The sequence below is a fragment of the Apium graveolens genome, chromosome 11 (genome assembly GCF_009905375.1).
Source record: "Apium graveolens cultivar Ventura chromosome 11, ASM990537v1, whole genome shotgun sequence".
NCBI classification, from domain to species: Eukaryota; Viridiplantae; Streptophyta; class Magnoliopsida; order Apiales; family Apiaceae; genus Apium; species Apium graveolens.
The window spans coordinates 3039356-3054071 of NC_133657.1; the positions used below are offsets into that span (position 1 = coordinate 3039356).

At 32.8% G+C, this 14716-nt stretch overlaps 1 protein-coding gene across 1 annotated transcript; it reads right to left on the reverse strand.

Moving 5' to 3' along the window:
* Positions 1-6137: 6137 nt before the first annotated feature.
* Positions 6138-13713, reverse strand: LOC141697523 (uncharacterized). Its single transcript, XM_074501929.1, has 10 exons — positions 13253-13713; positions 12410-12526; positions 11828-11910; positions 11227-11654; positions 10478-10653; positions 9529-9611; positions 8837-8970; positions 8009-8311; positions 6943-7801; positions 6138-6846 (listed from the first exon to the last, which is right to left on the reverse strand). The coding sequence occupies exons 1-9, from the start codon at positions 13613-13615 to the stop codon at positions 7611-7613; spliced, it is 1878 nt and encodes a 625-aa protein (XP_074358030.1). The 5' UTR covers positions 13616-13713; the 3' UTR covers positions 6138-6846; positions 6943-7610.
* Positions 13714-14716: the final 1003 nt, after the last annotated feature.

A 14716-nucleotide genomic window follows, 5' to 3' on the forward strand; every position in this document is an offset into this window, starting at 1 on the left:
TGAGGGACTTCATCCACACCCAACTACTTTTCATCATTTCAGCTCCTCTAACTTAGTTCTGATTCACTTCCCTCCTGCTCAGGCAATCTGCCAGCATAGGGAACTCGACGTAGCTGAGTAGAAACTACACTTTACACTTAGCAGATGAGTGATCGACGCGAAAGGCTTATTTAGTATAGTTTCATGATTTATTTTTTAAATTTTTTTCTTCTGTGTTCAAATTTTTATTTCGAAAAAGAAAAGTTTCAAAATAAATTATAAAACTATGCTAGATAAAATTCTTAAGATGCATGTCAAACACTCTATTTTACTAAATGTTAAAAATCTATTTGGATGAAGAGAGTAGATAAATAGATCCTAAAATTCGGAAGTTATTTATGTTCAAATTACACATTCATTTTTCGGCTTAATAAACTTTTTAGTGAAAAGAACTGAACCGCATATGCGGTTTGATGCGGTTTGATCAAATAGTGCAACAACAACTACGGCAAGTAAATTGTCATGCAAATTATACCGCAAAAATGTGATGCGGTGTAGTTTGAAAAAATAATGAATAATTATATTCTTAAAAATTAAATTTATATTAATATTTATGATTAAAAAACATTCATATTTCAGTTTTGTTAAAAATTATACTAACAATAACATTGACCATGAGATATATAAATAAATCACTTAAAATATTCAAAAACAAGTTTGAGATATATATTAAATTAATATTGTTGTGTCAAATCATGTACGTAAAATAAGAATAATATATTCACTCTGTCCTTATTTATTTGTCCAATATTATCATTTTAATTTGTGCTGAAAATGTTGTCCATCTTAATAATTATGGTAAATAAAAGGTAAGTAAAAGATCAATATTATTGTACTAATTTTACTTTATGTTACTTATCATTCTTTTTATTTTAATAGAATAAAAGGTCAATTTTGATTGATGAGCAAGAAAAATGGAACAAATGAAGTATTATTGTTAATATAATAATTATAATTTTAAATGGGCTACTCCAATACAACCAACAAATCATATAATTTGATAATCATATAATTCAATCTTTCCTCGGCTTGGTGACTACGGCCTCTAATACTTCACGAAACACCTTCTCTTGTAGCTCGAATTTTTCTCTCTGGAGCTGTAGAACTTTCAATCGGAGTGCATCGGCCTCCCTTCGTTTCGTCCTGGCATCTGATATGTCATAAGTATGTACTACTTGAAAAGTCAAGTACCAAGTCTCCATAATTTTTTTCCTCGATCTGCGTCATCATATGTTGGTTCGGCATCAAGAGTGTCAATCCCTTCATCACCATCATCAGTTTCCTCTAGTTCAAGTGCTTTTAACTCATATGATATGTATTTCTTGAAGTCCAAACTTGCTACTTTAACCATTTCTAATCTCATGTTGATGCCAACACTAATCCATTTAGCTTTGGCATTTACCTCGACGGTTTCGCCATGATGGAGTTGTTCTTCCAACGAGGTAATCTTTTTTCTTGAGATTTTCTTTAAAAAATAGAAACTGCATTGACATCCTACTCAAATTTGATCACATTTGCTTCAGCAAGAATAATTATCCGCCATTTTTATGCATCGATGAAATAATTTTTCCATCATTTGTACGCTTTGGTGAAAAACCTTTTCGCCATTCGAATGCTTTGATGACAACAACTTTTTCATCGATTTTATGCTTTGAATAACAACTTTTTCTCCATTCATATGCTTTGGTGACAACAATTTTTTTGCCAATTTTAATGCTTTGGCGAACAACTTTTTCGCCATTCGATGATTTGGTGACAACAACTTTTTTGCTAATGTTATGCTTCGGCGGATAACTTTTTCGCTATTCTTTGCTTTGGCGACGACAATTTTTTCACCCACTTTAATGCTTTGGCGAACAACTTTTTCGCCATTTTATGATTTGGCAAAAAAAATATTTTAATGAAATTCCGGGAACTTGGACCTTAAGAACTTTCAAGGATGCATAACGTCGATGCGTTTTCAATAGTGGTACAAAATAAGAGTTTAATCATCTAGATCAAGCAACGAAATTTTACTGGGTTGTCAATACAAAGGATAGTAAAATCCCAATAATAATAATATGTATATGTGCATTGGCATGAAGAGTTGTAGAGCAATAGAAATTAGGATCAACAACATCTCCTGCCGATGACAGTGAAGACAGATGGTACAAAAGAGATTGTCAAGTAATAAACAAAGCAAATGATGTTAATAACGAAAGAAGGTCAAAACACAAATTCTACAGTCATCGACATGAAGCTATATTCTATTAGTTATCTCGCTACCAAATACTTTATATCACTTGATCCACTACAATGTAATGCATTCATGCCGAAGGATATGAAAGATGATTCTAGTGGGTCATCACCAGAAGAAGTTTGTTTTTTATTACTTTGTGTTTGCCGAATGAGTATTGAAAAACACATAATATGATATAAGTAATTTTATTGGGTCGTCAAGAGATAAAAAAAAACCCCCAAAAAATTGAAATTTCTGATCCTAACGTATTTTATGGAATGCATCGGCATGAGTGGTTCTAGCAGCTGAAATAAAACTACAACTATTTTGTCACTGGCACTACAGTAAAAGGTACAATAATTAGATGGTCATTATTTTTATTGTAAAATCACACATGAGAGGAGATTAATTTTGTCAACCTTGTTGTGCAAGACATGCATGTACAATAATAAGATTAAGTCAAATTGACAACCCTAATTAAGTTGTATTATAATCTTAGTTTGCATTTTGTATTGTAACATTTAAAGTCTGTAAAAATGTTAAAGAACAGACTGAAGTCTTTTTCTTTAAACAGTATCAAACCTAAGAATTCTATCTGGAAGAAGATCAAGAAGATCATGCCTCAGAAGAATTATGAAGAAGTTTGGAGTTAAATAAATATGTTTTGAGAAAAATGTTCTAAGTCAAGATCTCTACAAGTCACAAATTTAGTGTTATGGAGAAGTCATTCGAGAACTCCAGAATGACTTATAGAGAACTCAGGAAAGCTACTAGAGAACTCAGAGATATCGACAAACCAAATTGAAGACATAAAGATTGAAGATATCGACATGTCATTTATTCACTAAAGAACTCAGAGTTATCGACAAGTCAAATATCACGGGAGAACTCTGAGTTATCGACAAGTCAAATATCACTAGAGAATTCTGAGTTATCGACAAGTCAATAAGTCACTAGAGAACTCAGAGATATCGATAAGCCAAAGTGAAGACATGAAGTGGAGAGATCTCGACAAGCTAAATTCTCTTATAGAGAACTCAGAGACCTCTACAAGTCAAATCAACTATGGAGTATTAGAGATCTCGATAAGCCAATATATTTATCGAGATGTCAAGTTCTCTATATGCCTAACTGGAGATCTCGAGGTAAAATCTCAAAGTACAAATTGCAGTCCAGTTCAATATCCAAGATTAACAATCAACAAACAATCCAACCAGTTGGATTGACAAGTCTACAAAAAGCAGCTTGAAGAGTGTGCAAGATCAAGGGTGAAGATTAACTGACAAAGGCAGATCAAAGTTAACACAATATGCAAAGATATGCTAAGCAAGAAATGGAAGATATACCTTTCTCAAAATGATATGATTGGTGACAGTTTACTAAAGTGAATAGCATCTCTTATTATACACTGTGTAAACCAGTAGTTAACTATCATATAAAATTAACACTGGTCAGAAAAATCTTGTATTCTCTCAAGGAAGAAGCTAAGCTCTTTTTTAACAAAGAGCCTAGAAATTTTGTAGCAAAACATTCTTAATTTTAATATAAAATTAAGTGAGTTTTGAAAGATTTGTGTTCACTGTTATTGCTTGTTTAAATTCAATTTTAACACATCTTACTGTAAGATTTAATTTACTTTGTTCACAACCATTAAAACTTCAAAAAAGCATAAAAACACAAAAACACATTCACCCCCTCCCCCCTTTGTGTGTAATTCATTACCTAACAAACCTCAATTTTACTGAAGATTTCCGAAACTTAAAGTCTCAAAAATCTTGGGGACTTGTTGATACTATATCAAAACTTTAAATATTTAGTGCTGGATCGGCAACAACTCATATTATTGGTTCTTTAAACCTCTACAGCAAGTGTACCACTGATGACTTCACAATAAAGGGTAAGCCAAAAAACTCATTTGCGAATATAAAGTAACAATAGAGACTATTCACTAATGATGGTCAGTATATTATTGGGACTACTTCAAATTAGCATAATGGGCTCAACGACTTTATATCAAGACATTACAGTCTAATAACGAAGGCGGGGAATGATCTAGAATTCCAATACTATTATATTGATGACTTGCCGCAAAAGTATTGTCACTTTCATAATAACGATACTTGCCGCCAAAGTATAGTAATGGGCTGGGTCTAACGCAATCATAACCGATACTGTATAGAACTACGTGGAATTGATCCCTATAAATAAGGGTACGTCGGCATCTTGATAGGGATCCAAAAGATCATTATCGATTAACCTATTCTCAAAAACAGTTCCAAATATTTCAAACCCTAATTATGTAATTATTATTTATACATTTTTTTTATAATCTCTATCCAAAAACCCGATACAAATTTAATATTGGAGCGTAGTCTTTGGCGAAAATTGACTTCAAACACTATTTTTTTTCACATTTTAAATTATGGTACTTTTTTATATTCAGTAGCTTAAATTACTTGTTCATGTTGTCAAGATCATGACAAATGGTATAGAAGCTGATCATTCCCCGGACATTGCTAACACTTTTACTATTGATTTTTCTATCACTAAACATTCTTTAAATCTTGTTAAGGAGTTGTTCTTATATATGGTAAATCCATCTTCAACTACACTTACTCCTGTTTTAGTTTTCGATAATCAGGAAAATTTGGGCAGACTTGAGAGGTTAATTGATGTTCTATGTTAATGCAATTTTTAGTGAAAGTATGATAAGGTTCAGAATTACAAGTTTCATACAGATGAGCATGGAAAGGATTGTTGGAAAAAGAGTTATAAGGAAAAGGATGAATCAAACCGATCCTACCCGACCCTTCTAGCCGATCCAATTCGATAAAAATTAAACCGAATTTTAATTGGGGTAACTAATTACTAAAATCGAATTAAATAAGTTGGGTTAGGGTTTTTCAAATTTTAACCCAAATCAACCTGATATACTAATGCGCATGGATTACTAATGTAGGAAATGGACATTGGTTTCCACCTGATTTTGTTGGAAGTAGAGCTATTGTAAGCTCCAAATGTGAATTATTAAATCCTAATTATTTAAGATATAATAATATTGTTCATCTCCAACAATCTCCTTATTCATGCCTCTTAAATTATTTTTTATTATTAAATGTACTTGCAAGATTTGAACAAAAAAATGTGACACTTGAACAAAATTGATAAGGTGTAATATATATTAATAAAGAATGAAGTGAGGAGAGAAGAGAGTCTTAAGTTTGAGAAGGATTTTAAGTCAAACAGTACGCTAGTAACTTCCTTATAAATATTATAAAATTTATAAATATTATAAAATATTAACTCTTAGCAAATTAAGACATAATTTAATGTTTCAACTCCAACAACAATCCCTAAACTCATCCCTTATTATTATTATAATAATAAACTTGAAAAGATATGGGCAAAAAGTAGAAGAAAGAGAGAAAAAGAAATGAAAGAAAGAGTGAGGAACAATTTTTTTATTAATAAAGGTAATATAAGAGAGGGCTAGTGTTTCTTAAAAGATAAGGTATGAAAGCGATATTTTAATGATTTAAAAAAAAGTACTAAGATAATATTGGAGCATAAATTTGTGTCAAATTCCTTATAATTGGATTTAAGAGCTTGTATAAGAAAGCTGTTAGGACTTGTTCTAAAACTCCTAAATATTTGAGAAAGACTTAGGAGACCATTGAGTGAAATTTTAACACATCCTCCTCAATATATGACTTAAGAGTGTAGTTAGAGCAACTCCAACAATCTTCTCCAATTCTCTCTATAAATAATATAAATAAATTAGCTCTTAACTATTTTAGGAGATAATATTACACATTTTCTCCAACAATCCTCCTTAAACTTACTCCCTATTCATTTTTTAGTAATTAAGTATATGTACACATAAACAAAATTAATTTTATTGAACCATGAGAAAGAGAGAAATTATTATTAAACTAATTTACGAGGGAGTATCACTCATTGTTGAGGAAACATTTGAATATTTTTAAATTTTGAGGAGTGATTAGGAGCTTGTTGGAGATGATTTTGAAGTTCATTTCTTCATAATTTGACTTAGGAGCATGATTGAAGGTAGTGTTGGAGTTGCTCTCAGGAGCTTGTTGGTAATGCTCTTACCCAGCAAATCCGAATAGTAGTGGACAGCAACTTCAGCTATGCCTTGATGAGTTCTATGTTCATTTCCTGAATCATCTAACAGAGAGAGAATTTTATTTTAATTCCATCTGCATTTACAACTTTCCAAGAAAGAAGTGTTGTTACCATCCCCTTTGTCGAGCCAGTGAACTCTGGATTTTAGCTTCAGAAACGTTTGTTCAGCTGAAAGAGCCTTAGTAAGTACTCAGTAATTCTTCCTCGAGGAATTGACTGTACTCGGGCATGCAGGCATGTTGCTTTGGAATTGTAAGAGATTATCTCGAGCTATTTCAACAGAAGAGTGAAGATTCACAACAGATCTATCAAGGCCTTTTACATAGCGATTTTTCCAAGATTAATTTTGCTGGTAAGAATGTACAGTACAAGGGGTCGCTTCCAATGTCTGTGCTCCAGTCTTCTTCAACTTTTGCCATGAATTGAGGATGTTCCGATGAATGCTGAAAAAAATGAAAAGGCTTTTTAACATCAATTGGCACACCCATGTCCACCATAGCAGGATTATGATCCGACAAACCACGAGGAAGAAAAATTACCAGAGATAACAAATATTTTTCCGACCAAACATCATTCACCATTACTCGAACCAACTTTCTCTGAATAGGGCTGTTGCAGCAGCTGTCACACCAGGTGTATAAATTCCCATTGTAATGAAGATCTGCTAGTGCCGTTCCATTGATGAAGTTTCGAAAACCCAGCATCCCAGTTGTCTAATAACTCTCATCAGAATTTGTTCCATCTGGCCCCAAGACACATTAAAATCCCCAAATAAACACCATGATGCCGTGTGAATGCCATCCCAATTAGTGAAATCATTAGAAACATATAACAAATCATCCCAGAGAGCTCTTCAGTCCATGCAAGTTCGAAACCATATATAAAAGAAGCTACAAAAGATTCATTAGTGGAATTTCGAGTGATAATACAGGTAATGTTTGAGCCGACATCAAATGTAATTCAACTTTCCAAAAAACAGGGTCCTGAACAACCCAAATACGCCCGTTAACATGGCTATCATATTTAAAATTTAAAAAGCCAGTCAAAGCAGGGGGTAAGATAATAAAAAACCACTGTTTAAATATACTTAACATAATATAATAAAGACCACCAGAATTGTTTTATTAGTTTAAACTTCGAAATACTTAGCCAAAAGATGACCGACACTGGCATGCCTTTGCATTAAAAAGGGGCTAAAAAATAAATCTTAATTAACATTCCTTTTATAATTATGATAGAATCCAACAGAATTCTGCATGTGAACCTGCAAAAATGAGAACATATCACTATTATTTCCATCTTTCTCTAAACAATCCAGCACCTTCCTAACATACTCAAAATCTCGCCCATAAAGATGACAAGCTGAGGCTGCTTTGTAAGTTAGAAGCTGCATATCACCTGTTGACATTGTAACAGATCCATAAGTTAATATAACAAGACAGATGAAAATGAAAGGATTAATACAAGTCAAAGCTGTTCTAGACTAAATCTTAACGTTCAATGACTTCAGTTAGCTTGTTCTTTCACACAACTTGAGGCAAATAATAAGTTTGCAGATCTTACTTGCCAAATATTCTGTACTTAAAGATAGATGTGAAATGATACCTGCTTCTAATTCTGACACAAGTATACTTCGGCTGAAGTGACGGGTCTGCCACCATCTGCAACGCAATATCCAGTCCTTACCCATAACACTGTCAACAACTATAACTGACTTTCTATTGAAATTCCTCGATTGCTCTTCCAAGATTTCATTATTACCAGCAAAACAAGTTGATATTCTGTCTTCTTCACTCAAAGACAACTTAAGGAAGCAAGAAGCGAACTCTTTCCACATGTTGCGTTCTGCATATGTAGCATCTAAGTGCAAGGCTACCATCTCCAACAGTTTTTCAGCACTATAATCCCCTGTAATCAGGAGCACGTCAGATTTCTTTTCTTTCCAAGTAAAAATACGAGGCCGTGACAAAACAAAATCCTTGCTCGAAACCATGTATATGATAGATTGTTATACTTGGAGACTCGTTCTTTATCTTTGTAAGTTTACACACTAAAATGTAACTTGACAATACACTTAAATAAAGTTGAAAGTAATCATCTTTATTTTTGAAACCATCTATTGTTTATGTAAATAAAAATCTCAAAATTCTTGTTAAAAACAATAAATCTTTTACAACAAACAATATCACTCCAAAAGTACCCTTTGTCTTGGAGAGCTCTATATTATTTTGTGTAGGTATAAGGGAGAGGGTCCAAAAATCAAGCTAACCTAAAATAAATACAGCAGGCTAGCAACAAAGAAAACAACTAACCAGATAAACCTGTATATCACAAAGAAATGATAAATGGACCGGTCACACTATCATATTATTAATTCAATACTCAAAAACGTTTAACAGTTGTTGGAGAATTAAAAAGTTAGATGAATCATACCCTGTCGATGCATACATAGAAGTCTTGTCAAGGAGTGTGTACATGTTGGATCTTTCTTCAGAGCATCCTCGAAGCATGTTGAAAGATAATTGTAGTTGTTGCTATCAAAATGCTCCAAAAGACTCGCTTTCAATCTGAAACCATCATAGAATAAGCATAAAATTATGAAACATTATCTTTCACTACAATTGGTTGCAAGTCTGTGACAAAAATGGCTACTTCTTAAAGGTTTTACAATTTTATGATAGAAATGGCTACTTTTAGAGGTATTAGAAAAACCAATTTAATTTGAAGGAGGGGCAATTGCAATTTAAATTTAACTGTCATTTTTAAAAATGAAATATAAATTAGGGAATGAGAAATCTCTACATAAACTGTCTTAATCAGAAAACTTTATAACAAGCAAAAACGAACAAGTATTTTTGAAACCACTAAGCCTACATAAATCACATCATCTAGCACCACCACAGACAATTTACACCATGCTTTTGTAAGAAGCAATGACAAAGCTTGTAGTGCGACACTGTTATTATGCTTATACTTGTCATCTGTTATCCACGGTTATATGCATCAAGATTCAAGAACATACTTATCATAATCTCTTGTTTACCTCAAACATTTGGCTTTTATAAATATGAAAAGAAAAGATTCAACATAATTCAATCTGTTACACATATGAGAACTGAAATTACCTTGCATACAGTGTTGTATCTGAACAAGTAAACTTTTCAACTTCATTCATAGCCTCCTTGACTTTATCTCCCAGAAGCAGCATCTAGATAACAAAGTTGCTTCAGAACTAAAAGTGAACTTCAATTTTTTGAAAGAAACAAAATATGCATGCTAGGCCTAGGACATAATTCGACCCACCTAAATATTTCTTTTCTTTACCAAATTCATGCAATTAATATTTTAAAATATATGTATAATATCTACGACTATGAACTATTCATGGTAGAAAAAGAACTAATTTCCATACTCAAAAGGATTGTGGAAAGAACCAAGAAGCATGGACAACATCAGAATATTAGCTCAGTTAAAGATGTTTTGCGTGTCGGAGGTCCCTAGAAAAACTACAAGCATGTATATACTCCTTCCATCTCAACTTGAAGATCCTTATGTGTTACTCTTATGCCTTCCAACAATTTCATGCGCTCCCCTACAATCTCGTTTTCTTTCAACTTTATTACATCTTTAATATAGGCAATAAAATGTGCACCGTGAATAAATCTCAACGAAGTTCTAGCTTCCACACAACTTAAGCGTATTATTAAACAATTAATTGTGTTAAACAATTAATTGTGTTAAACAATTAATCATAATAGTAATACGATATATGAAAGAGCATTTTCACAAGGACACCCCAAAAAGGAGGACTTGGAATGAACAAAGTATCATATTCTCATGACAACATGGTAACTAATTGTACCGATAATCACAAGCATATAACAAGATACTTCAAGTAATATAATCTCGGTACCGATCAAGCAAAATAGATAAATTAAAACTAAAGTAACAGAAATGATGTTGTGAAGGAGATAAAAATTTTGTAACAGTATGTTTTATCATTTATACAAAAAAAGGTATAGAAGAATGAATGCTTTGAACAATTTTATAAATCACAGATATATGTTTTAGTACCTGTACCAAAGGAAACAAGGCCTCGAGCGTTGGAGGGGTTGAATCAAGTGCAGCACGTAAATACTTCAATGCACCCTTGTATGACTCATTATGTACTTTTTTTTGCAAATCAAGGAATTCATCTAAGCTTTTAACCGAGTAAAGCACCCGTGAAGCGAGCAACCAGGGCTCCAGACCTATATAAAAAAGCAAAGGCAACAATTAACTTCTAGCAGAACTTTGAGCGGGTACAATAAGTTTTAAAAAAATACCCTATACATCCATAGCTTAACATGTAAAAATATATACATACAGATGAAAGAAAAGTTCCTTCGAATGATGTCATGTTATAAAAAATGTAAGCTTCCAGTTAGATTGTTGTTTACATACACAAATAACTATTATAATTAACATTTGGGCAATAGAAAATTCAAACCGCCATGAGAATTTTTGGGAAACAAAGAGTTGTCATCTTACACCAAACACTTTAGGACCTATTCACAATAACTTTCCATTTCAACTTACTACAAGGTGCACATACCCTTTGTCCCCAACTATATTCATCTTTTCTCAAATCATGTTTTACATAAATGCGTGTGCATCAGGAACAATTATTCATTGGACATATTAAATGTATTATTTCTTTGCATAAGAATATTTTTGAGCAAAAATATTTTTGCAATGTAACTACCTGTCTATAGTTTGTTGTAAAACCTTAAATCTTTCACTTATTAAATTTATCTTTTGTTGCAATTACCTTATAAACTCACCTTGGGCATATAAAATAGACGCATGACCAGAAAAGGTAACTTCCTCGTGTTCATCACTTTCATCTGAATGCACATAAAAACTTTGTGGCCTATGAAAACTATGGGGAGTTTCCCTGTGACTGACCGCGTCAATGGATACTTTTTTATGCTCATCACATTCCATTTCTTTGTCATTCCTAATAGAGGTATCTGAATAATTAACTGTGTAATTATCTTCTTGAAACTCTTCTGCGACGTGACTTCTAGGATTGTCAAATGACATTTCCAGTGCAGGTTCTGACATCTCTGATTGACTGGGTACACTAAATCCTCTTAAGTCTAATGCTGGAAACTCCTTACATAATGTATCATACCAGTCCTGACAAAACGCCAAGCCTACAACCAAGTTCGAAATGGGGTTGTCCGTGAACTCACGTTCTTGCATTAACCTGGTATAAGCAATAAAATCAATCACAATTCACAAAACAAAACTTCTTATTTGAACATTGATTTAATCAAAAAATTTAGAAATGATATTTACTTATATAAAGATGCACAAGTCATAAATAATTGATGCAAGACATCACACGAATAATTTCTAAGAAAAAATGTTGCTGAATACCATATAACAGCCTGATTTGCATCTTCAGTCTTCCCCTGTGTTAGACAAAACAGGATGAATTCCAGTTGAATCAAAAATCTATCCTGCCACAATTAGAAAGTTCAAAACATACAAACATGAGCTGATTAGTAAGATGTGTTCAATTACGATACATACATGCCTAGCTAGCATCCTAGATGTTTACGTCAAAGTTTAGCCAACATATCGTTCTATACCCGATGTGCACATGCCTTTATAATAATACACAACACCTAATTATTTTTATCCTTTTCTCATTTATGCAGAAGCATTCATCTGAGGACTTCCTTGTTTAAGATGTTGAGTGTTTGAGCTTAAGATCTTGTACCCACAGAAAAAAATAAAATGGAAGTGATAGCTTCTGAACTTATAATTGTCAATCAAGCTCAATTTAATATCAAATATAGTAGTTTACTGAAATATATAAACAATAGCTTATGGTAAGCAAAATTTATATAGACACTAGCTGATGGTAAGCGATGAAAATAAATAATAAACACTCTTAAAATGAGAGACAGGTTCAAGAAACACAACATCCATTATGCAAATGATAACATACTGTACCTTAGTCTGCCAGCCTTTGTGTATGCTAAGCTTTCTCATCCACGTTTCAAATACATGCTGGTATTTTTTTTGAACACTACTTTCACCATCAGTGTGTTTTAGAAGCTCCAAAGCAGCCTACATTGTAGTAGATAATAAACATTAAATGTTTGTTTGACCACAAAGCATCATATCATTCATCATACACTATAGAAATTTGGAATATAAAAAAGGCTGTTTAAATTGCTTCGTTCTAAAAATACGCAGAATGATCACAGTTTCACATCCCTCCATCGGAAACTGAAACATATTTGTTTAGGCAATTACCAAATTCCGAAAAATTTACCATCTTTCACAATTATAGAAGCATCACTACATTTGAACAGGATGTTAAATAATCTAATCTCCAGCCACTCATAAACAATGTATTACCTTAAAAACGAAACAATACAAATTGAAACACATATAAAACCAATATCCTAGTCAATCCACAAACTTTAAACAAGAACTAACCCCTTCTAAACACATATTCCAACTTAATCAAACAACTAAAGCAGCTAAATGTGTCTATAATTTGAACTATAAAAAGGTTGTTTAAATTGCTACGCTCTAAAATTATGCAGAATGATCACATTCCTCCATCAGAAAACGAAACATATTTGTTTAGGCAATTACCAAATTCCGAAAAATTTACCATCTTTCACAATTATAAATGCATCAAATATTCTAGTCAATCCGCAAATAAAAACGCAAACTTTAAACAAGCACTAAACCCTTCTAAACACATAATTCAACTAAATCAAACAACTAAAGCAGCTAAATAAGTTCCACATTTATATAATTACAACAAGTCGGACCGCGTACCAAGTACTTGGTACGATTCCTGGCCGGAGACCTATCCTTACAAGTACTCTTCAAAAGCACACTCAAAACACCATAAACCTCATCCCAATTATATCTCCCCATAAGTTTTCGCAAAAACCCACTAAGCCTATTAAGATGAAGCCACCTCAGGCTCTTCAAATCAGTACTCAAAGTTCCTAAGCCACGCTGTAAATTATAAGAAGGCTTCGTAATAGATAATTCAATACCCTTGAGAGCCCTTTTCTTGGAATCGATTTCTTGGGCTTTTTTAGACTTTCTGGGGGTTTTTGATTTGGGCTGCTTTGTGGATGATATGGGTTCTGCTGCTTCTGCCTCCTCCATGGGATTTGATTCCTCTGACATTTTTGGTGTTGAGAGATTTGTGGGGGGTTTCGTAGGGTTTTAGGGTTTTAAGAGGGGTTTGTTTTAGCCCAAGCCTGGATGTTTTTTTTTTTTTTTTTTTTTTTTACAGAAGCCTAATTTGAGTTCTCTCCCAGTTCAGATTTAAAGCTCATTAGGTTCGATGACAATTTTGCGAGTTTTTTCAAAAAATACGTTTTTTTGTAAAAATACGATTTTACACGTAACCTAACTAATGTAATCTCAAATATAAAAAAGAAAATCAGTATTTTTTCAGATAAGTTATATATTTGGTTGTTTTTATTGTAAATCGTATTTTTACAATTATTTTTAAAGAATAATAAAATTACAAATAAACTTAAAAAATATAGTGTTTATAATAATTTCTCTTAAAAAAATTTATCTGCGGGAAATCCGCAGCCGCTACCATGTGGGTGCGTACTGGGTAAACCCCACGAGTTCACGCAAATAACCTGTAAATTACGTGAATTAAGTTTATAAACTGCACTTAAACGACATGCTCCGAGGTGAACGTTCAGGAGGCATAATTCTAATCTTTTTTAGACTTTTGAAGTATGTTGGCATGTACTATAATTAATTTGCACGGAGATGGCTAAATCAATCATTGTGCCATTTTGATGGCTAAATGCACAATTATTGAGCGTTTTGAGTGCCCCGCGTCGCTTCCGTTAGCCTATAATTAACTCCGTTAATCGATTATCATTTCAATATTAAAAGTACAAGGATATACTGGTAAATACAGTGTAAAAGTAACATATACCCCTATTCCCTCCATTTCCCCGCACCGGTTGGACTTCATTCTCACCAGAAAAGGCGATTAAACCCTAATCCATTGCTTCTGTCCGGAATCGACGAAGATGGGTTGGTACAGACGGAGCCCTGAAGAACATGACTTATACAAGCCTCGTGAATGTCCTCAATACACATGTATTATTTCGTTACCTATGTATATGATTTATATGTATGTCTATGTATGATTTTGAGATCATGGTTTGTTTGTATTAAAGTGTATATAGGTTTAATAATGTTAGAGAATCATGTTTATATGAGTTTTATAATGTCTAGAGTTTGATTTTGTTATTT

Coding starts and splice junctions, on each gene's coding strand:
- LOC141697523 (XM_074501929.1), bottom strand. CDS start 13,615: ATGTCAGAGGAATCAAATCCCATGGAGGAGGCAGAAGCAGCAGAACCC. Junction 8,971..9,528: donor GATACAACACTGTATGCAAG/GTAATTTCAGTT, acceptor TGATGGTTTCAG/ATTGAAAGCGAGTCTTTTGG. Junction 7,802..8,008: donor TGTGTCAGAATTAGAAGCAG/GTATCATTTCAC, acceptor CAATGTCAACAG/GTGATATGCAGCTTCTAACT.